The sequence below is a fragment of the Sus scrofa genome, chromosome 2 (assembly GCF_054392235.1).
Source record: "Sus scrofa isolate SSC_HxYL_T2T_F1_AM1 chromosome 2, Sscrofa_HxYL_maternal_Yorkshire_Landrace_v2.0, whole genome shotgun sequence".
In the NCBI taxonomy this organism is placed as follows: domain Eukaryota; kingdom Metazoa; phylum Chordata; class Mammalia; order Artiodactyla; family Suidae; genus Sus; species Sus scrofa.
Window position 1 is genome coordinate 6,829,692 of NC_139384.1, and position 21,961 is coordinate 6,851,652.

Sequence of the window (21,961 nt, forward strand, 5' to 3'; positions counted from 1 at the left end):
TTTGCTGGGAATTGGTTTTATTATTAATAAGTCACATGATACAAAAGAATAAGAATATTCAAAGGGCACTCAGTAAAATACTGCTTTGTCCCAAAGGGCAGGCAGAAAAGGTTAAGGCACAGTGACTGCTTAGAAAACAGAAAAAAGACGCCGAAGGGCCAAAACGAGTCATCTGTGTACACACAGCACACAGCCCAGCCCCTCGGGCCCTCAGCCCATCAGAGGGCAACGCATCTGGCACCACGTCTGTGAGTGCGGCCAGACAACCAGAGGGCGGGGCCGGTGAGGCTGAGGGACTCCAGGAGAGATGAGGCGCCCCCTGGCTGGGACATCCCAAACGACCGGAGACAGCTGTTTATTATGACAAGTGACAAAGCCCCTGCTGCCGGAAGGCAAGCCCACCTCAGCACACCTGGAGCGAGGCGGTGGCATCCGGAGACCAGAGGCTCGCGTTTCCTCTCCCACCTCCTCCACTGGGAGGGGGACAGAGCCAGTCTGTGCTGAGCCGGGCCTGCCTCCTTCCTGCGGAAAGTCCTGGGAAGCATCCCCGGGGGCCCCCTCGAGGCCAGCTCAGTGGGGGGAAGGCCGGAGGGACCGGCTGGGGATGAACCGCACCAGCCACCGCCAGCCTCCCTGCCGGTCCCGGGAAGGAGACCACTCCCATCCGTCCTGGGCTTCCCTGAGCCTGGCTCGGCCCCCAGGGTCACGCCAGGTGGCACCACAGCACCATCCTGGAAGGAGAGCCGGCAGCTCTGAGGTTGGTGGGGTGTCCTCCAAAGCTGCCCCAGAGTTCAAGGGCTTCATGGAACCAAAGCAGATGAAAAAGAGCAAAACTAAAACCTGAAGCCGGGAGTTCCCGATGTGGCTCAGCAGAAACGAACCCGACTAGTATCCAAGAAGATGGGGGGGTTCAATCCCTGGCCTCACTCAGTGGGTTATAAAGATCCCGTGTTGCTGTGGCTGTGGTGTAGGCCGGCAGCTGCAGCTCCAGTTGGACCCCTAGCCTGGGAACCTCACATGCCTCGGGTGCAGCCCTAAAAACAAAACAAAACAAAACAAACCTGAAGCCCAAGGGGGGCTGGGTGCCTCTTCAGGTGTGGAGTGCGGGCCTGCGGGTCCACAGGACAGCCACGCCCAGCACAGCGACGTCACCGAAGCTTAGCAGACACACTTACAGCTCCCTTCTGGTCAGAGCGTCTCCTGCCCACAAGGCAGGCCTGGGTGAAGGACACGGGGGGCCTCCCGTTCCATCCAGCCAGGGCGGGCTTGGTGGGGGCCTGGCCTGCTCTGTCCCTGCTCTGGTTCAATCCAGGGGGCCCCCTTCCTGCCCCCGCAGGGCCACGTCCCAGCCTGAGGGCTTGGGCTGGAATGAGGCAGAAGGAACTGAGGGGATGTGGTCACCGAAGTCCAGGGAAGAGACCAAAGACACCCTATTCCCGAGCGTCCTGAGCCCTACTCCTCAGCCGCCTGCCGCCACGGGGGACCTCAGGGCAGGGGACACTGTCCATCTCGAGGGAGGGGGCCGCCAGACCTGGTCAGGTTGGTCCTGAGACGGCAGCAGGGCCCGGAGTCCAAGGGGAACGCGGGGGACCCGACACGGCCCCCTCCCCCAGCCCTGCCCCGTGCCCTCCCGCCCTCAGCCCTGCTCCAGGCTGTCGCTGGGCTGCACCACAGTGTAGCTCCCCTGGCCCAGGGAGAGCTGCCGGCTGAAGAAGGACGTGGTGCGCTTGGGCTTCACCCGCTTGATCTGCTCGCCTGTCGGGGGACAAGAGGGACGCGCTGAGGGGAGGGCTCCCCAAGAAGGGGCCCGGTCCCAGGGGGATCTCCCTTCCTCGTTCCCGCCAACCTCGTGAGCCTCAGCTCCCATCCCAGCTCTTCCACCAGCGGGAGGACCGGTGGGCGCCCGGCCAGCCTCCTGAATCAGAGGCAACCAGGGTGTGTGTTTGCCACTGGGCCTGCCGTGGTGTCTACACCTGTTCAAGAAGAGACCAGACAGAAGTCCGAACTTCCAGCTACAAAATAAGTCACGGGAGGAGTGGCTCAGCGGGTTAAGAACCCGACTAATGTCCATGAGGATGCGGGTTCGATCCCTGGCCTCGCTCAGTGGGTTAAGGATCTGGCATTGCTGCAAGCCATGGGATAGGACAAAGATGTGGCTTGGATCTAGTGTTGCTGTGGCTGTGCGGTAGGCAGTGGTTACACCTCCAATTCAACACCTAGCCTGGGAACATCCATATGCCTCGGGTGTGGCCCTAAAAAAGACCAAAACAAACAAAGAAACAAAGTCATGGGATGTAATCTATGGTCAACAATACTGTGCTAACTCTGTACGGTGACAGATGGTAACCAGATTTTTCATGGTCACCATTTTGTAACATAAAAAAAATGTCAAATCATTATGTTGATGTGTTGAATCACTATATAGGCCACACCATATGATATATTGTATGCCAACTCTGGTTCAATTCAAAAAAAGAAAAAACACACCCAAACCACAAAATACCTGTAACATGTGCCACTGGCTGAAAGGTCACGTTCCCCTCAGTGAGATTCAAAAGAAGCCTTGGGGGAGTTCCCGTCGTGGCGCAGTTGTTAATGAACCCCACTAGTATCCATGAGGATCTGGGTTTGATCCCTGGCCTTGCTCCGTCGGCTAAGGACTCAAGTCTTGCCATGAGCTGTGGTGTAGGTCACAGACACGGCTCAGATCCTGCATTGTTGTGGCTTGTGGTGTAGGCCAGCAGCTATAGCTCCAATTCGACCCCTAGCCTGGGAACCTCCATGTGCCATGAGTGCGGCCCTAGAAAAGACAAAAAAAAAAAAAAAAGGCTGCAGACTTTAGGGAGTTCCCTGGTGGTCTAGTGGTTAGGACTTGGTGCTTTCACCATTGCAGCTTGGGTTCAATCCCTGGTCTGGGAACTGGGATTCACATCAAGCCACTGCTCACTGCAGCCAAAAAAACTTCCAAAACAAAACCCCTAAAGACTTTATTTAACAATACTGCATTATGGAGTTCCTGCTGTGGTGCAGTGGGTTAAGAATTCAACTGCAGTGGCTCGGGTTGCTGCAGAGGCACCAGTTCAATCCTCAGCCCAGCACAGTGGGGTAAAGGGATCCAGCATTGCTGCAGCTGCGGCTCAGACTTAATTCCCTGCCCCAAGAACTTCCATGTGCTGCAGGTGTGGCCAGAAAAAAAAAAAAAAAAAAAAAAAAAAGATCTCCTTGTTGTGAAAAATTTAAATGCTACTGGAGTTCCCTAGTGGCTCAACAGGTTAAGGCTCTGGCATTGTCACTGCCGTGGCAAGGGTTCTATCCCTGCGCCGGGGAACTTGCACATGCTGCAGGCATGGCCAACCTCCCACCCTCCAAAACTGAAAACAACAAAAAACATAAATGCTACAATGAAGCACAGAGAAGAAAAGTAAAAGTTACAGCAGGCGTCTTTCCCTCCCTGTACATGGGGATGCCGGCTCGCGTGCTGCTGCTGTCCTATTGCCTGATTTTTTTCTACTCAGTGCTGTTTTGTGAACATCTTGCCATTTAAAAAAACCCAAGCTTTTTATTTTGGAGTAATTCTATACTGATAGAAAATGTTGTGCCGATAATACAAAGAGCTCCTGTATATCCTCATAAGCTTCTCCTGCGTTCACCTCCTCTGTTACCCTGGTCCCTTTGTTGTAGCTGAGAAATGCCCACTGGCGCCGTTTTATTAACTAAGCTGCCAACTTTTGGCTTTCACCTCCACAGGGCCTGCTGTCTGTTCCAGGACCTGATCTAAGACACTGCAGTGCAGAGGGACATGTGGCACCTTTCCCAGCTGCACTGATTCTGCAGGTGTGGGCCCCTCGGTTCTGCACCCACACCTCTAATACCAGACACTTGGTAGGTTCCAGTTTTTCACATCTGGACACAACTGTGGACGCAGCAGTGAGAAAGGACGGGAAAGGGCTCTTATGCGGCCAGAGCCCCAGAGGCCTGGAGTTCCCTGTCACAGAGCTCCGAAGTCCTGCCGGCTGGGGGCTCACTCACGGGGTCTACCTTTGCTCCCCGCCCCCCGGATGCTCCCCCAGGCATGTGAGCATGCACGCAGATGCGTGTTCTACGAAGGGGGCACTCACCCTCCTCGACGTAGTCGATGGTGGCAAGATGCTGGATCCGGCTGCACACCACGCTCCCCTGCCTCCGCAGCAGCGGGCGCCGCGTGGGAAGCGGTGAGGGCCCGGGGGCCGGGGCCGGGCCGGAGGCGCTCTCCTGGGCGGCGGCGGGCTCCGAGGTCTGGTTCAGCTCAATGCAGTACTCGATGAGGCTGCTCATCAATTCAGCCTGGGGGGAGAGGGGGCTGCCTGAGGCCGGGGGCTGGGCCGTGGCCCCGGCTCACCTCCCCACACCCGCTGCTGCGGGGCGAGACGAACCAGCCCCGCAGTCCCCTGCCCTCTGCTGGGGGAGGCAGGTGACAAAACAAACACCATTTATACCCGATAGGAAGGAGGGCTGCTCTGTGGGACGGGGCAGGGGAGGCATCCCGGTCGGGGTGACTTCAGAGGTGGGGGGGGTGGGAAAGAAGGGACATTGCGGTTAGGAGGCGCAGGCGGGACGGCGAGGAGGGCCGGCTGAGAACCACAGCCCGGGAGGCCGGGGCCAGGTCACTGGGGCGGGGCGGCGCACATGCTTCACTAAGTGACGCCTTCTCCGACGGTATGCATGTTGACATAGGTGATGTGACCAAAAATCAGTGGGCGTGGCCTGGGCAGGAGATGACAGGGGCAGCGGGGCTGGCAGAGCCACGGAGGGAAAGCTGCCAGCAGGTGGCGTCCCTCGGGCAGCTGGTGTTTATGAGGTGCCCGCCCGGCAGTACGGGCCCAGGGGGACACATGCCTGCCTTGTGCCCCCCAGAGGGGAACCCACTGCGGAGCAGGGTCAGAGATGAGGGGGCGGCAGGCGCCGGCCCCCAACCCTGGACAGCAGGGCCGACACAGCCCACCCTGCGGAGGGCGCACAGGCGGGCCCACGTCTGCCTTCCGTTCTCACGGAGGGACCCCAGCAAGCTGAGGGGGCGGGCGGAGGGGACAGGCCGGGCTGCAGGCACAACAGGGAAGCCCTCAGAGTTTCTTGAACCCCGCCCGACGCCCCCGAGGTTCGGGGAAGCTGTCAGTAACCTCAGCCTCATCTGGCAACACTAAATATCCACTCAGGATAAAACTCAGCGAACGAGACGTGGGGGGGAACCTCCTTAACCGGGTGAAGGGCATCCAGGAACGACGCGCGGCTAACAGCACACCGCTCAGAGCGGGGCTGAACGCTTTCCCCTCGGGTCAAGGATGTCTGCTCCCACCTTCTCACCACCAGCCCTGGGGTCCCAGGCGGGGCTATCACACGAGACAAGGGAGTGACTCACAGACTGGAGAGTCAGGCCACAGACAGCTGCCGCTGTTCACAGACAACCTGACTGCCCACTGAGAAAATCCCAAAGAATCTGCAGGAAAAAGCTACTAGACCTGGTGAGTGAGTGTAACAGGGTGAGAGGATATAAGGTTGACAAAATCAGCTGCAATTCTATATACCGCAACGAATAACCGCAAACTGAAACGGAGACAGACCATCTCTGAGAGCACCGCAAACAAGCAAAACACCACCGACGGGAGTATCTAATACAAGACCTACAGGATTTGCGTGCTGGAAACCACAAAACGGTAGTGAAAGAAACCCAAGACGAACCTATGGAGACAGAAAATAAGCGGAAGAGGGCCCGTCGTGGCGCAGTGGTTAACGAATCCGACTGGGAACCATGAGGTTGCGGGTTTGGTCCCTGCCCTTGCTCAGCGGGTTAAGGATCCAGCGTTGCCGTGAGCGGTGGTGTAGGTCGAGGACGCGGCTCAGATCCCACGTTGCTGTGGCTCTGGTCTAGGCCGGCAGCTACATCTCGCCTGATTTGACCCCTACCCTGGGAAACTCCATATGCTGAGGGAGCGGCCCAAAGAAATAGCAAAAAAAGACAAAAAAAAAAAGTAAAATAAATGGATTGGAAGATTCTAAGAGTCTCTTTAAAAGACATTTTTAAGAAAATAGAGGAGGAGTTCTGTCATGGCTCAGTGGTAACGAATCCAGTTAGTATCCATGAGGATGCAGGTTGGCAGACGTGGCTCGGAACTGGCATTGCTGTGGCTGTGGTGTAGGCCGGCAGCTGCAGCTCCGATTTGACCCCTAACCTAGGAACCTCCATATGCTATGGGTATGGCCCTAAAAAGCAAAAAAAAAAAACAAAAAAAAAAACCAAAAAAAACCCATAAAGGAGAAATGAGCTGAACAGACATTCCATCAAAGAAGAACTATGGGTAGCAAATAAACATACAGATGAATGATCAACATCATGAGTCATTATGAAAATGCAAATTAAAACCACAAGGACCTATCACTACCACACAGCTGTTGAAATGGCAAACAAACAGGGAGTTCTTGTTGTGGCGCAATGGAAATGAATCTGACTAGAATCCATGAGGTTGTGGGTTTGATCCCTGGCCTCTCTCAGTGGGTTAAGGATCTGGTGTTGCTGTGAGCTACAGTGTAGGTCGCAGATGTGGCGCAGACCCCACGTTCCTGTGGCTGTGGCACAGGCTGGCAGCTGTAGCTCCGATTTGACCCCTCGCCTGGGAACTTCCATATGCCTCAGGTGCAGCCCTAAAAGGCAAACAAACAAACAAACAAAAAGACAAACAAACAAGAACTGACAACACCACGTGTTGGGCCAGGATGTGGCACAACTGGAACTCTCAGACATGGCTGGTGGGATGGCAAGATGGTATGGTCACCTTGGAAAACCATCTGGTAGTTTCTAAAAGCTGGCCACAGGTTTATGGTCCGGGGACCACACTCCTAGCTATGTAAACAAGAGAAATGAAAGTATACACCCACACGACAGCCTGTACACAAGTGTTTTGAACGGCTGTACTCACAAAAGCCCCAAACTGGAAACAACCCAAACCTGTACTGCATCTGCACAGTGGAATACTATCCACTAAATAAAAAGGAAAGAATTGTTGTACCATGAAATGCGGACAAATCTCGGGAGCATGAAGCTTCGTATAAGAGGCCAGGCTCAAAAGGCTGCACAGAGTACACAGACTGTAGGCCTGAACCACTGTTTATAAGTTTACCTGGTCACCATTGATGGGCATTTGTGTTGCTTCCACTTCCTGGTTATGACAAATGAAGCTGCTAAGAACATCTGAGAACAAGTCTGTGTGTGACTTGATGTCTCCATTTCTCTCGGGTAAGTATGATAGGTGTGTATTTTTTTTTTTTTTTTTCTGGCCATGCCCCTGGCATGACGATATTCCCAGGCCAGGGACTGAACCCACACCAAAACGGTGACTTGAGCCACTGCAGTGACAATGCTGGATCCTTAACCCACTGTACCACAAGAGAACTCCTGCTAAATGTGTTTATATGATATTCTGCAGAAAGCAAAACTCCAGGGCTAGCTGAGCGGTGGTGTTAAGCTGAGTCAGAAATCAGAAGAGAAAGGTACAGGAGTTCCCATTGTGTCTCAGAGGTAATGAACCCGACTAGAATCCATGAGGATTCAGGTTCTATCCCTAGTCCCACTTAGTGGGTTAAGGATCCAGTTTTGCCATGAGCTGTGGTGTAGATGCCAGAGGTGGCTTGGATCTGGCATTGTGGTGGCTGTGGTGTAGGCCAGCAGCTACAGCTCTGATTGGACCCCAAACCTGGGAACCTCCAGAAGCCACAGGTGCAGCCCTAAAAAGACAACAACAACAAAAAGAAATGGACAAAACAATTGAAGAAAAAAAAGACAACCCCAAAGAAAAATTGGCAAAACAGGTCAACAAACAGGATTTCTAGATAGCACATACATACATAAAAGGTGCTCAAACTCATTAGTTGGGGAGGATGGATGCCAATTATAACCATACAGACATGTGGGGGTGATGAAAATAAGGCCAATAAAAACTGGGTAAAAGATATGAAGAGACGTTTTGCTGCTCAGAGGGTACTCGGATGGCCAGTAAGCGGCTTCACAGCTTCCCTGTGGTGGCAGCGCCCGTAAGAGCGTGTGACTCACTCTTAAATGGGTGCATTTTATTGTGAATTATACCTCAATGAAGTTGACTACAAAATAAAGGAAAAAATACAACGGGATAGTCCTCCTCAGCTCCCACAGTGGCTGAAGCGACACGACTGACAACCCTCACCGCTGGGCAGCCAGCCCGGACTGCAGCTGCCGCCGCCACCTGGCCGGGCAAGCACAGGTCCCTGGTCCCAGGCCCTCGGCAGCGCTCTCGGCTCCTTTCTAACCAGCCTGAGCGTCGGATAGTCCAGGACCTGCCGAGGCCCCCCCCCCACGCTGCAGTCCACACCCACCACTACCTGCTTGGAGTAGATCTTGAGGAGCTTGTTGACTGGTGTGCCCTCGTGGTCCCCATCGAACTCCAGCCACAGGACCGACTCCTCCTCCTCGGGCGAGGTGTGGTCCCACGACAGCTCCTGGAAGCGCAGGCCCAGCAGGACGTGCTGGCCAGCAGGAGACACAGAGCTCAGACTCCCCGGGCAGAGGCCCGCTCCCCTGCCCCGTCCCAGCGGGGGTGACTGGGAGGGGGTATCTCTCGGGAGAGGAAGCCCCAATTCCATCAGCCCCTCACAGGGGGCCATAGTCCAGGGAGGCTGAGAAGCCAACCGCAACATGCTCAGCAGTGGGTCAAGCCCCCGAGAGCTGGGGGGCAGTGACGGGGGAAGAGGCGGTAGGGAGGGGAGACCTCTCCCCTGAGATCAGCCAGGGAGCATCTCAGCAGGAAGCTGGGGCTGGGCCCGGCACGTTGGGCAGATGCCCGGGAAGGGCTGGGATGTCTCTCTGGGGACACTCACAAGCCTCCCCCAAATTTTCTGCTGGCTTAGGAGGGACTCCTGCCCAAATGCAGAGAAGCTGCCCTCTGTGTGGGCTGCTCACACCACCTTCCACATAGGCAGCGGGGACAGCCAGCGCCAAATGCAGGAGGAGCGGGATAAGCCAGGAGGCTCCAGTCATGGGGCTTTTCTGGAAAACCCCCCCAGCTAGTCTCCAGCCACTGGCTGGGAGATCAGCCAGGCCCTGCCAGATTCTCTCCAGCAGCTGCAGCCTCTGCCTGTCCTGGCCACCCCTCTGCCTATCGGGCTGGGCAGAAGAGCCCACCCAGGAGTTCCTGTGAGGGCTCAGCAGAAATGAATCTGACTAGCATCCACAAGGACGAGGTTCGATCCTTGGCCTTGCTTGGTGGGTTAAGGATCCAGCACTGCCGTGAGCTATAGTGTAGGTCGCAGACACGGCTCGGATCCTGAGTTGCTGAGGCTGTGGTGTAAGCTGGCAGCTACAGCTCTGATTAGACCCCTAGGCTGGGAACCTCCATATGCCATGGGTGCCACCCTAAAGACAAAAAAAGAGAGAGAGAAAAGCTGATGCATGGCAGACGCAGGGAAGCCTCTGGGAAGACAGTGGAATGCCATCCCTAGGAACACCTGAGGGAGGCCAGAGAGGCCACTACTCTGCCCCCAGGCCAACCACAGGCCCAAGGGAATCAGGAAGGCCTGGGAAAGGACCCCACCCCACCCTGCGCTCCAGGTCCCACCCCTGGAGGAGCTGGAGGTACCTTCTCCCTGCTGTCGATGACATGCACGCCCTCCAGACTGATGGCCACGGACACTGGCTTTCGCCCGCCCCGGTGCAAAAAGCCCTGGGCCGGCTTGTCAATCTCGCCGTGGAAGAAGGCGCACCTGGGGAGAGAAACTGGCGTTAGCTGGGCCCTCCAGCACCAAGGTCAGAGGCCCAGGGTCTGGGTTCACCTGCCAGCAAGTGCTCTGCCCGGGCCCTGTCCCGGGCACCTGCAAAGCTTAAGCTGTTTGGGTGACTGGCGGCTGCACAGAAACCCACCCCAAGAGAGGGGGAGAGAAACCGAGGCGGCAGGTGAGAGGGATGCTCCATGGAGGTGGTGGCATCTGAGCTTAATCAGCCAGAGGGAAGAATCAGCGTGCAGGGAAGACCAAGTTATGTGCAGGGAACGGCTTGGAGCCCAAGGGCTCAGGGGCTGGGGGTTGAAGCTGCTGGAGGCTGGGAGCAGCTTCAGGACTTGATATGGAGAAGGGGCCTATGGCCTCAGGACGCCCACCCACGGAGCCACCAGATCTCCCACCTGCCCCTCTGCGGCCTCTGCCACTCCTCCTGCAGCCCAGAGGTGGGGACTGGAGACACACACACTCCACCTTCAGGTCCTGAGAGCATCCCGAGCACTGCCCGCGGGCCCACTCCAGAAGCCTTCCCCGGGCTCAGTTCAGGGCCCCGATGCTTCTCCACGGAGGAAACTGCAGCGACTAGAAGAGCGGCCACTCGCCTGCCCTCAGCTCAGCTTTCCTCTCCCTGTTGGACCCTCCCTATCAGCACACGCACGTCTCACCCGCCAGAAAAACTAAAGACCCTCCGCCCGCTGCCCTGCCTCTGGGCTCCACCCACCGCGCAGCTCCAGACAGCTGGTTACACGGGCTCCGATCCTCTTCCTCACTCTCCTCCACAATGCTGGAGCCAAGGTCAACGATCCGCCACACGGGACTTGACCCTTTTTTTTTGTCTTTTGTTTTTTCAGGGCCGCACCTGCGGCATATCGAGGTTCCCAGGCTAGGGGTCCAATCAGAGCTACTGCTGCCGGCCTACGCCACAGCCACAGCAACGCGGGATCCGAGCCGCGTCTGTGACCTATGACACAGCTCACGGCAACGCCAGATCCTGAACCCCCTGAGCGAGGCCAGGAGTTGAGCCCACAACCTCTTGGCTCCTAGTCGGATTTGTTTTCCACTGCCCCACAGCAGAACTCCTACTCCCTCCTTCTCAACAACACCTTTCACTGGGCTGACAGAGACCCTCCCGCAGCATCACCGGCTGGGGTCCTTCTCTGCCTGAGCCACACCTGCCTCCCTGGCCAGCTCTTTGGGCTCCAGTTTCAAATAGCACCCACATGCAGGTGATTCCCTAACCACCAGACTTCTGACTCCGAAACCCACATGCCCGCCAGGAACTGCCACCTGGGCATTTGGCGAGTGTCTCAAAATCAACATATCCAAGGACAAGCCCCTGACCTTCCCGGACCTGATCCGCCGCACCATCCTGCCTCAGCTGATGACAAGGCCACCCTCCAGCTGCTTGGGCCGGACACCTGGAGTCCCCTCTGCCTGCTCGCCTTCTCCTCTCCTGCACGTCTAGTAAATTCCTTCAACTCCCCGCTCGACATCTCTGAAAGCTGACCAGGCCTCACCTCCTGCGCTACGACTATCGAGCCTGAGCCACATCACCCTCCTGAGTGGTGTCACTGTCCTCACGGGTCGCCCCGCCCACCCGTAGTCTGTTCTCGGCTCCACCTGCTGTCTCTCTTGCCCCTAGAATGGCAGCTTCGGGGGCTGGGATGAGGTCTCCATCTCTCCTGCTCGCTGAGGTGTCTCTGGCACCCAGCAGGTACAAGAGCCATAGGCCGGATGCACCTGCCTGAATGAGAGCTGCCTGAAGGAGGCTGGCGGGTCCGAGGACCACGTGGCTGTGAGACCTGCCCACTGTCCTGGCCTGTGTCTGGGGTGAGGGAGGAAGCGTGTCCAGCCGGGGACCCCGCGGGGCCTGAGGTGCTGGCATCCAGACACCTGGCGAGAGGAGGGAGCTCAGCAGGAGCGGAGGTGGGGAGGGGAGCCGCTCACCCGTAGAAGGGCAGCTCGTGGCACTTGAGGAGGTAGGCGCGGTAGTGGGGGCTCAGGGAGGCCTCGCTGTCGCCCACATCCTGCACCCTGCGGTAGGCGTCTAGCAGGCCTTGCTCCACTGGCCCGGCCTTGGCCCCACGGCCCCGGAGGGCGGCAAAGAGCCCGTGGCCCCGCTTACAGAGGTGGGCGGGGAGGAAGGAGTCCAGCTTCTCCCTGTGGAAGAAGGAAGAGGGCGCCTGGCATGAGGACTTGCCCTGAGCCCTCGGGCTGGAGAGGGCAGAGGATGCCCTGGGCATGAAGCTCCGGAGAGCCCACTGCCGCGATCCCAGCAGCACATCTGGTTGGAGAAAGGCCTGAAGGAAAGGTCAGGAAAGCAAGATAAGAGCCAAAACTAAGCCCACCTGGAATCAGCCTGTGACCAGAGGGTTTCCGAGCAATGCCTGTGTCACCGAGTCAGGAAGGTCTGAATGAGTGGAGCCTTTACAACCAAAAAAATGGTACAAGTGGAGTTCCCATTGTGGCTCAGTGGTAACGAATCCGACTAGGAACCACGAGGACGAGGGTTTGATCCCTGGCCTCGCTCAGTAGAGATCCGGCATTGCCATGAGCTGGGGTGTAGGCCGCAGACACGGCTCAGACCCTGCGTTGCTGCGGCTGTGGTGTAGGCCGGAGGCTACAGCTCCGATTAGACCCCTAGCCTGGGAACCTCCATATGCCACGGGTGTGCCCCTAGAAAAGGCAAAAAAAAAAAAAAGAAAAAGAACATGGATCCCTACTCACATGGACGGGCGCTGGCACGTGCCTGGCATCTGCTGGGGACCAAACACCACTGAAGTTGTCATTCCACTAACACCCCGGGCCAAGGGGAGGGGTGGCCGGCACAAGGAAGGAAACTGATGCCTGCGCGGAGAGGCCCATCGCAGGACGCCATGAGGAGGGGCATCCAGGGGGCTGCCCCCACTCCTCAGGGCTGCCGCGGGCACGTCCATCATCTGTCTCCTCCCAGCCTTGCTTCCAGCCACCACCCCGACTCGTCATCTGGAAATCCCGCCTTCCCATTCTCAGCCCAAGGGGTTTGCCCAGGTTCACAGCAGCTCCCGAGGGAGGATCTGGGCCTCAGCCAATCAGCACCCTGGCCACTGTGTTTCCCTTGGGCGGACCTGGGCCCATCAGAGGAGCCTCAGGGCTCTGGTCACGGGAGGGACAAGGCCTCTTCTCGCCAATGTGTAACCATTGTGGCCACTTGGGCACTGCAAGATGAGAGCCCAGAGGGCACAGGGCTGGGTGAGGAGAGCCAGAACTGGGTCTGGGGGCCCCACCGGAGCCCCTGCACCTTGACCACCCCGGACCTGCCCATTACTTGACAAAGTCCCTCAAGTCCAAACAGGTGGAGTTGGGCTTGCCGTCACTTGCAACAGGAACAGACACGCTAATCACGAGAGCCAGGATTTCTACGGCCGTGAGCCTCAGAGCTCAGCTGGGAGCCCCCAGGCTCCGCTGTACCCGGGATGGCCCCTCCTGGGTCCCAGCTGTTAGTCACCCAGCACAGGGCCTGTCTCTGCACACTCCTCCCCACGACACACCCCTGCACTGTAGGCCAGGCTGGGGAGGAGCCCTCCATCTACAAACAGGCTGAGCTCAAAGTTCATCTTCTCTGAACCGTCTCCAAACCCCCAGAGCATCGTCCGCGGAGGTCAGAGACGGGCCTGTCTGCTTCCAGGGCAGTTCCATCATCACGGCCCCAGGCCCTGCCAATTCTTTTTTTTTTTTTTTTTTTGGTCTTTTTGCTATTTCTTGGGCTGCTCCCACGGCATATGGAGGTTCCCAGGCTAGGGGTCGAATCGGAGCTGTAGCCCCCGGCCTATGCCAGAGCCACAGCAACGCGGGATCCGAGCCGTGTCTGCAACCTACACCATAGCTCATGGCAATGCCGGATTGTCAACCCACTGAGCAAGCGCAGGGACTGAACCCGCAACCTCATGGTTCCTAGTCAGATTCGTTAACCACCGCGCCACGACGGGAACTCCGGCCCTGCCAATTCACACCGCAAAGAGCACAGCTTCCCGAGAGAGGCGTGGGGAGCACAGAGCCGGCATGCACTGGAGCTTCTGGGAAACGGGCCTTGTCCCTGGCGTTCAGGACTGAGTTAGGCCATCGATGGCAACGGGGACTCAGTATTTGGTCAGTCCTTGGCTGCGATCCCCAAAAGGACTCCAAGTACACCCCACCTCAGACACCTCTGGTCCTCTCAAGGACGTCACTTCTCTCTCATTGCCCAGGCAGGTCCCTCAGCCCAGAGCAGATGAGGAGAAGGAAGCCCAGAGAGGTGGGGTAACTCACACAAGGTCACACAGCATCAGGGCCAGCCTTGGACTCAGGTCTCCTGACTCTAGGACCCGGCCAGACCACTTGCAAGGGTTCTGGGGCAGCCCTCCCGCCACGGGCCCCTGTCTCAGGTCACACTGGCCTCACCTCAGGGCACAGGCGGTGGGCTGGCCAGGCTGGTAGGGCCCGAGCTGCATACGGCACACCAGGGCGCCCAGGGCCTCGCAGTCCTCCACGTCACATGGGTACCGAGCAGCCAGCAGGTTGCCCTTGGCCTCCTCGTACAGCAGCCGCAGGACCTCCTCGTCATGGATCTGCAGGCCGGTGCACAGGGAGGGGCCACTCAGCTGGGCTGGGCACAGTGTCCAGGGCCCTAGGGCCAAGGGGGGCTGGACACAGCACCGGACCTGGGTGGGACCGCCTGGGGCTCCTTGCCTCACCTGGAGCTCCCGCCGTTTTGGGAAAAACACATTCCTTCGGAATTGCAGGGAGGGCTCATCTGGGGAGAAAAGAGGGGCTCACTGCCAGCTCAGCCCCTCCCCTGAGGGCCAGGTCTCCAGTCCCCAAGCCACCTCCACCCCTTACCCAGAAAACCCGAGGGCTGATCAGAGATTGGGGGGTGTGGCTTACTTTAACGTGTTCGCTGTGCCCCCACCCACCCCTTCCTGGGCTCCCCTGGGGATCCCTCCCTACCCAGGTGGGAGAGGCCAGCCCTGCCCCCTGGCCAGGGCAGCACCACCTGCTCCAGACCCAGGTGGGCCCCTGGGACAGGGATGCACGGGTAGTAGCACTGACCCACAGCCACGTCATCGTCCGGGGCATCAGTGAATCGCAGCAGCAGTTCTGGCCATTGGCGGCCCAGCTTGTAGGGCTGGTGCTTGGGCTTCAGCTGCACCTCTGGGGGACGAGAGGGAAGCAGCCATGAAGCCGTGGCCGTGAAGCCCCAGCCAGTGCAACTGCTGCCCGCTTACAGCGGCAACAGTGCCGGCAGTCGTGGCCAGTATTAACCAAAGGAGGTACTAAGCATCCAGAAAGAACTATTTCCAACGGTTCACAGCACTGGCCCTGCAATAACCCTACCCTTATTTCACAGGAAAAAATGAGGCCCAGAGAGGTTAAGGAGTCACAGAGCAAGTGAGAGGGAGTCAGAGCCAGCCTCTGACTGTTCCCTGCAGTGCAAGTGTGGCTGAGAGGCTGTGGCAGATGGAAGGAGCTGGGAGTGGCAGTTCAGATGGCTCCGGAACTGCCGCCAGGGAGCAGAGTCCAAAGCTGGTAACTGAGGCCCAAAGGCCCAGAGGCTGTTCTCCCTGCTCCCGGCACTGCCTGGGTCCCTCCTTCGCCAGCCCTCATCCAGCGTCTTCCCTGGGGGCTCCAGCTGACCTTCCATCCTGCGAGCTCCCCATCTCCACCGCCCACAGGCACCATGCCATTCAGCTGCCCAAATGCATTTCCTTCTCTCTCTTCCTCGCCACTCTGCTCCTGCCTTGCTAGCTTTCTTTCAACATTCCAAGGGTCCCTGTTGGTTTGTGCTTCAGGGCCTTTGCACATGCAGTTCCTTCTGCCGCTGACACCCTTCCCCCAGATCCTCCGATGGCTTGCTGGCTTCAAGTGTCACTTTCCCTGGACCCCTAACTAAGGCAGCCCCTTCCTGTCACTTGTCACACTAATGGCACTTTTTTGGGGGTTTCCTTTACCACTACTGGGGGTCACTTCACCGACTCTGCACCACTCACAGCCCCTCATCTCTGGGCTGCCAGCTGGCCCAGGGCTGAATGCCCCAGGCCAGGAAGGACAAAGCAGGTTCATCTGACGGCCGCAGTGCCCCTGGCCTCTGGGAGGTCTGAGGCCAACTCTAAGTCCATGTGGAGATGAATGCGGATGGCTGCCGAGGGCACAGGAGCCGATGGCAACACCCACGCCCTGTACCAGCCACCCCTTCCCTCTGACCTGTATCTTCCCCTTTACCCCTCACCCCTAACATCGGAGGGCTGGGTGCCTTGTCCTGCCAGCCTGATGCTAAGGATGCTCATCTCTGTTCTTTGAGCTTCCATCTGGACCCTGATCTTTTTTTTTTTTTTTTTTTTTTTGGCTTTTTAGGGCTGCACTTACGGCATTTGGAGGCTCCCAGGCTAGGGGCTGAACTGGTGCTACAGCTGCTGGCCTGCACCACAGCCACAGCAACTCAGGATCTGAGCTGTGTCTGTGTTCTACACCACAGCTCACGGCAACACCAGATCCTTAACTCACTGAGCGAGGCCAGGGATCGAACCTGTGTCCTCATGGATCCTAGTCAGGTTTTTAACCCACTGAGCCACTACAGGAACTCCTGGACCCTGACCTTAGTCCAGGACAGCAGTCACAGGCTCCAAACTGGCCTCCTCCCTGCCTACGACCCCTGCATTCCCGCTGCCCTTACACCTCTTTCTTCCATCATTTCCCTGATTCAGAGTTCCCAGCAGCCCTCATTGCCTCGGCCACACCCATCTGTCACCACCCCTGCCCAAGCGCTCCCAGGAGGGGACGGTGCCACCCGAGTGCTCTCTCCATCTAGACACTCACAGGGCGCCGGGCCGGGAGGCAGGGGGACCATCCACTTTAGAGGCGGGAAACTGAAGCCCAAAGAGGGACAATGTCCGCCTGAGGCCACCAGAATCAGTGGCTCCACCAGGAACTGAGCTCTGCCCCACCACCAACTTTAGACTTTGAGTCCCCTGAGGGCAGCGACACCTGCAGTCCTGTTCCCAGCGGACCCCCCCCCGCCAGCACCTAGATCTCCGCCCAGCCTGAGGGGGGGTGGGGCGCTTGCTCTGCACATACTTGTGAGATGAACGAGGTGACGGGCTAGCTGGGACCCCTGGGACGTGGTGGGGAGGAGGATGTGGGGCAATCCTATGGCTCAGCCCCACCAGCCCTACACCCGGATCCCCAGCAGCTCAGAGGACTGCCGTGATCACACCGCGACTGCGCCGACCCTGTGGTCCCACAGTTCCAGGTGGGGCCTTCCTGCCTGGAGGCTGTCTGTCACCGGGATGAGACTGGCAGTCCCTGGAGCCCTGTTCCGTGCAGAGTGACAATGCCACTGAGAAGGTCAAACCCTCCCAAACATCTAGCTGGAAGGGCGGTTCCAGCAGATGGTACCCCCTTGCCCTGGGCCCTGGGGCATGTGTCACTGCTACACCCACTCTGCGGGTGGCGCGGGTCCAAGAGTTCTGAGGGGCCTGAGTCAAAGCTGAGGTGGCCTTTCAGCCTTTCTGAACCCAGCCTGGGAACAAAGTGGGCGCTGACTCTGTGCTGGGGCCTCCTGGACAGGGCGGTGCCCCAGGGCGACCCACCAGCTACACAGGCAGCCCATTCATGTTCTTGCGGCGGGGCGGGGGGCAGGAATGTGAAGAGGAGGGCGTGGGGGAGGAAAGAAGCTGCCCAGGACAGGGCCAGGGAGCACGAGGCAGGGCAGGGGCGGTCATACAAAACCCCCTGCCCTCGCCCCCAGCTTTCCAAAGACACAAGCCGAGGGGCCCACAGTCCTGACCAACAGCCAGAAGGTTGAAGGAGGGGCAGCTGAGCTGGGAGGGGAGCGGCCGAAAGAGACCGGTCAGCAGGAAAAGGGTGGGCGAGAGCAGCAGCTGGGCAGGAAGCACCCACTGGCGGGTGGGGGTGGGGAGACAAGCACACCCTCCCCCGTCCAGCCAGCAAGATTCTCCCCAGGGCAGAGGCACAAGGCCCTTCTGGCCCCTGATCCTCTTCAAGGGAGAACATTGAAGCTCAGAAAACTTGTCAGGCCCCCACATCATTCGGAATATCCTCTCCCCTGGTCCCTTCCTGTCCAAGCCAGCAGGCTAGCGGCCCTGTTCTGAGGCCCCAGGCAGCTCCCCGCCAACCCCCTTGCCCCTGTCCCCCAGGCCTGAGGATCTGGGGAGCCCCCAAGCCCACTCCACCCCCGCCTTGGGATGGCAGCCTCAAGGGGCAGGACAGGGTGACCACCAGCCACAAACCAGGCAGCGCTGGAGGCCCCTGCAGAGAAGCTGGGCTCCCAAGCATCCTGCCTCCCCATCCTCAGGAAAAGGCTCCTCCTGAGGGGTGGCTGCATCCCAGGCCACTGTCCCCCCCTGCCCCCAAAGGGCAGGATGCAGTTCTGGGGGCCACCCAGGCTTCCGCTCTGATCTTGGTCCTACCACGCACTGGTCCCAGCCCTCCGAACCTCAATTTCTTCACCTGCACGACCAGGCTGATCCAAAGGATAAGATGAAATTATCTGTAAAATGCCAGCTCAGGTTGTGGTGCTGACCACGTGCTCAGTGAAGGTGAACCCCTTCCCTCCCGGGCCCCCAGGTCCTGCTCCCCCTGATGCTCAGGCTCCATCGGTGCTGAGGCTGAGGGACGGGCTTGGCCCCTCCTGTGCCACGGGCAGAAAGAAAGGAGGCAGGGGCGGAGGGGCCAGGGCTCTGGGTCCTGAAAGTCACGGCCGGCTCCAGGACACCCACGGTCCCACCTTCCCCTGAGAAGACAGTGGCCAGAGGTTCTGGAAGTTGCCTCCTCTTCCCCACTGGTCAGCGCCCTCCAATCCTCCCACCCTGGCCTCTCACTGCCAGGCCTCACCCAGCAGAGGGGAGACGAGCCAGAGCGCGAAGGCATCCAGGGCGATGTCCGGGAGCTGCAGGACCTCACGGACGGCACGATGCAGCTCGTGGGCGCTGAGCGAGGGCAGGTTCTCCACGGCCAGGGGCACCACCGAGTCATCCGCCAGGTACACCAGCACGTCCGCTGCTGCAGTGAAGGCCAGGCTGGGTCAGCTGAGCCCAGTCATAGGCACAGGCCTGCCAACCAGGCACCCTCCACTCGCCCCCAGCCCCGGGCTGCAGCCCCCACCATATACTCCTGGGCTGACCAAGGCTGCACCTCGAGGCAGAGCCCCAGGATCCCCAGAGGATCCTGGAAGAGTGCTGTCTCCGCGGACTTCCTGGAAACCCTCAAACCACCCCAGAAACCCAGCACCTCCAGCCCGGGGACCAGCCTAGACCCAGCCTAATCCCCAAAGGTTAAAATGAGGGCCGGCCACTGCATCTCCTCCCACGCCCCTGGCAGCCCCAAGGACTCTGGTGTGCTTCTCCGCTGAGGAGAACAGCCGGCAGGTGGAACTGAGGCAGAGATTGGCTGAAGCCATCCCGAGGTTAGAGGTCAAGCAGGGAGGGGAAGAGCTGGTGACCCCACTGTTCTCCTTCTGCGAGTCACTGTCCCACGCTAGCCCAAGCTAACACGGAGACAGAGGCGTCCCAAGGCCACTCCAAGGTGAAGCAAGTTCCAGGGCTCAGCTTTCTTCGCACTCTTCAAGTCTTGGGACTCAACATGTTGGCCTTTCCGGTCAGAAAGAGCACAACCCAAAAAGCTAAGTGTTCCTTGTGACAGCCAGGAGAGACCTCTGCAAGAGCTGTCATCTCCAGCTCCACTGCTGGACCTGCAGGCAGCACGAAGGAGCACTGTGCTTGGAGGCCAGTATCCCAGAGTTCAGATCCTAGCTGGCCTCTGGCTAGTTGACTGACTTCAGCACGTCAGTTAGTTGCCTCATGTGCAAAATACGGCTAATACCCCTCCCCTCACAGAGCGGCTGTGAATCAAAAGAAGTGAAGCCTGGAGTTCCTGTCGTGGCTCAGCAGTTAATGAACCCAACTAGCACCCATGAGGTTGTGGGTTCGATCCCTGGCCTTGCTCAGTGGGTTAAGGATCTGATGTTGCCATGAGCTGTGGTGTAGGTTGCAGATGCGGCTCGGATCCTGCGTTGTTATGGCTGTGGTGTAGGCAGGCGGCTATGGCTCCAATTCGACCCCCAGCCTGGGAACCTCCATATGCTGAGAGAGTGGCCCAAGAAATGGCAAAAAGACAAAAAAAAAAAAAAATAAATTAAAAAAACAAAAGAAGTGAAGCCTGTGAAAGGCAAAAGCACAGTTTAGTTTACCATCCACACAGGTGAAGGTGTTCGTTTGGATCCCCGGTCTGCTTTGCTCTAACAGCTACTTTTTTGAGAGATCCTAACACAGTGCCCAGGTCATAAAATTCAGACCTGCTTTTCAAGCAGGGAAATCTGGAGGAGGGAAGACTCCAGTATCCTGTGACTTAAACTCTCTAGGGCCCAATTTCCTTCCTATAAAATGTAAATAATGATCCCTGCTTTCAAAAGGCTATTTATCAAAGAAAGTGCACGTCATTTTTCATCCACGAGCTTTCACTTGAATTTCATGGCCATGTAACATTTTAACAAGTGAGGAAATGGAGATTCAAGAGTCCCCAGTTTGATCGGTAGCCTAGTGACAAGAGTCCAGGTCCTCGGACTGACGTCACTTTTCCACACCTCAACATAACTTATTCATTAATCAATAAGTAAGATTCTCTTTAAGGAAAGCGATGACAAGCCAGGGCCCCTTCTTCAGGGCTGGGGTCTAGGGGGGTATGGCGGGGAGGAGATGGGGGACTGAGACCCACCTCTGGCTCCCATGGAGGAGACACTGCTTCGATGCGACCGATCAGCGGGGCCGGGCTGTCCGGCATTGCCTTCCGTCCCGTCCATCTGCAGAGAGAAAGAGAAAAAGCAATGACGGGTGGATCCAGGGATGGGGTGCTGGGTCCCTCCAAGTTCCCACTGAGGAAGGAAGGGGGCCCGAGCTGATCTATGAAGGTAGAACAACCGGGGCTGGAGGCACTGTGAGCAGATTAGCGGGGTGAGGGGTGGGGGTCCTCAGCCAACTCGAGGTGGGGGCTGACGGAAAATCCAGGACCGCGGCGGTCAGAAGGGTCAAACTCGGTGCGCCGCGGTGCCCAGGCAAGGCACGGCGTACCCCCGTTAGGCGCGGGGACCCGTGCAGGGCGTTGTCGAGCTCTCACCTCGCAGGGACTCAGTGCCCGCCGCCTCAGCTTAGGTTCCTGTCCTAACTCTGGTCCCTAACTGCCGCTCCCGCCTCACTGCCGGCGGGAACTCAGGACCCCGCTCCGGCTCCAGCTCCCAGGGCTGCAACGCGGAAGCTGAGACGTAGGAAGCGCCGTACTCACGGCCCCGCCTCCCTGAGCCGCGGGAGCCAATCGGAGCCCCGGGCTTCCGCGCACGCGCCCTGCCTAGTCCCCGCGCGTTCTCGCCCCCCCCTTGTTCACGCCCCCCGCTCCCGCTTTTGGTCACACCCCAGTGGTGTGGCGGTCGCGTTGGGAAACCGCACCACCACCTACTCCAGTGACTGGGGGCGTGTGACACCACACACACACACACACACACACACACACACACACACACACACACACCCACGAATGTTGGCCTGTAACAGTGTGGCGAACTGTCAAGGCAGTCGGGGCGCGAGCTCTGGCGCTCACGCGTGTGACTTTGGGCCGGTCCCCTCACCTGCAGAAGGAAGATGCTTCATGGGGGCGTATCAGGAATTCACACTGTGCTTGGAGGGGGTGTGTCAGGGACGCACACTGCTGGGCGCTGGGTAAAGGTGATACAGGCAGCCGCCGGTACTGCAGTGCTTTGAGATCGAGAGGGATGGTCAGGAGATAGGGTCCCTGTCCTGACTCATCCTAGACAAGCCCTTCCCCTCCTGGCCTCAGTTACCTCTTCTGTAAAATGGGAATGACCGCCTCCCATGTCCTCAAATTATGTGTCAGAAATCCAGGCGAGGCACACTTGCGATTCCGGGGAGCAGTCACATGAGCCTTCGCTATCTTGACACACAGCCTGGGACACCTTGCGGCATTCCCAGGCTGGGAGAGGTGTGGGGGCCCTGAAGAGGCAGGTGTGAAACTACTTATCCCCAGGGTCATGTCACCAACATGTCCCGGCATGACCAGCATGTGTGTGCCTGAGGTGTAGATCTCAGGGGGAAAAACAGGTCCATGAGGCGCCTTCCTGATCCAGAGGAGCCAGAGGTTGCCCCAA

The 21,961-nt window shown here is 58.4% G+C and overlaps 1 protein-coding gene across 3 annotated transcripts; it reads right to left on the reverse strand.

Moving 5' to 3' along the window:
- On the reverse strand, positions 1-21,059 carry FRMD8 (FERM domain containing 8). 3 transcript variants are annotated; one of them, XM_003122562.6, is made up of 11 exons: positions 20,920-21,059; positions 20,521-20,605; positions 18,643-18,810; positions 14,842-14,943; positions 14,487-14,545; positions 14,194-14,360; positions 11,722-11,934; positions 9,639-9,762; positions 8,386-8,529; positions 4,119-4,323; positions 1-1,755 (listed from the first exon to the last, which is right to left on the reverse strand). In XM_003122562.6, exons 2-11 carry the CDS (start codon positions 20,603-20,605, stop codon positions 1,637-1,639), a joined length of 1,386 nt encoding a protein of 461 aa, XP_003122610.3. In that variant the 5' UTR covers positions 20,920-21,059; the 3' UTR covers positions 1-1,636. The 3 variants fall into 3 exon arrangements, with proteins under 3 accessions (XP_003122610.3, XP_013849553.2, XP_084866874.1); XM_013994099.3 differs by lacking the exon at positions 11,722-11,934; XM_085010748.1 differs by lacking the exons at positions 1-1,755; positions 4,119-4,323 and adding an exon at positions 4,606-8,249 and having other exon boundaries at positions 8,374-8,529.
- Between the last annotated feature and the right edge of the window lie 902 nt (positions 21,060-21,961).

What these genes read in the sequence shown, in the direction of transcription:
- FRMD8 (XM_003122562.6), bottom strand. Translation starts at nt 20,605, where the DNA reads ATGGACGGGACGGAAGGCAATGCCGGACAGCCCGGCCCCGCTGATCGG. An exon ending in CTCCTCCATGGGAGCCAGAG is followed by an intron (nt 18,811 to 20,520) that starts GTGGGTCTCAGT and finishes CCTTCACTGCAG; the next exon opens with CAGCGGACGTGCTGGTGTAC. An exon ending in GGACGATGACGTGGCTGTGG is followed by an intron (nt 14,546 to 14,841) that starts GTCAGTGCTACT and finishes TTTTCTCCCCAG; the next exon opens with ATGAGCCCTCCCTGCAATTC.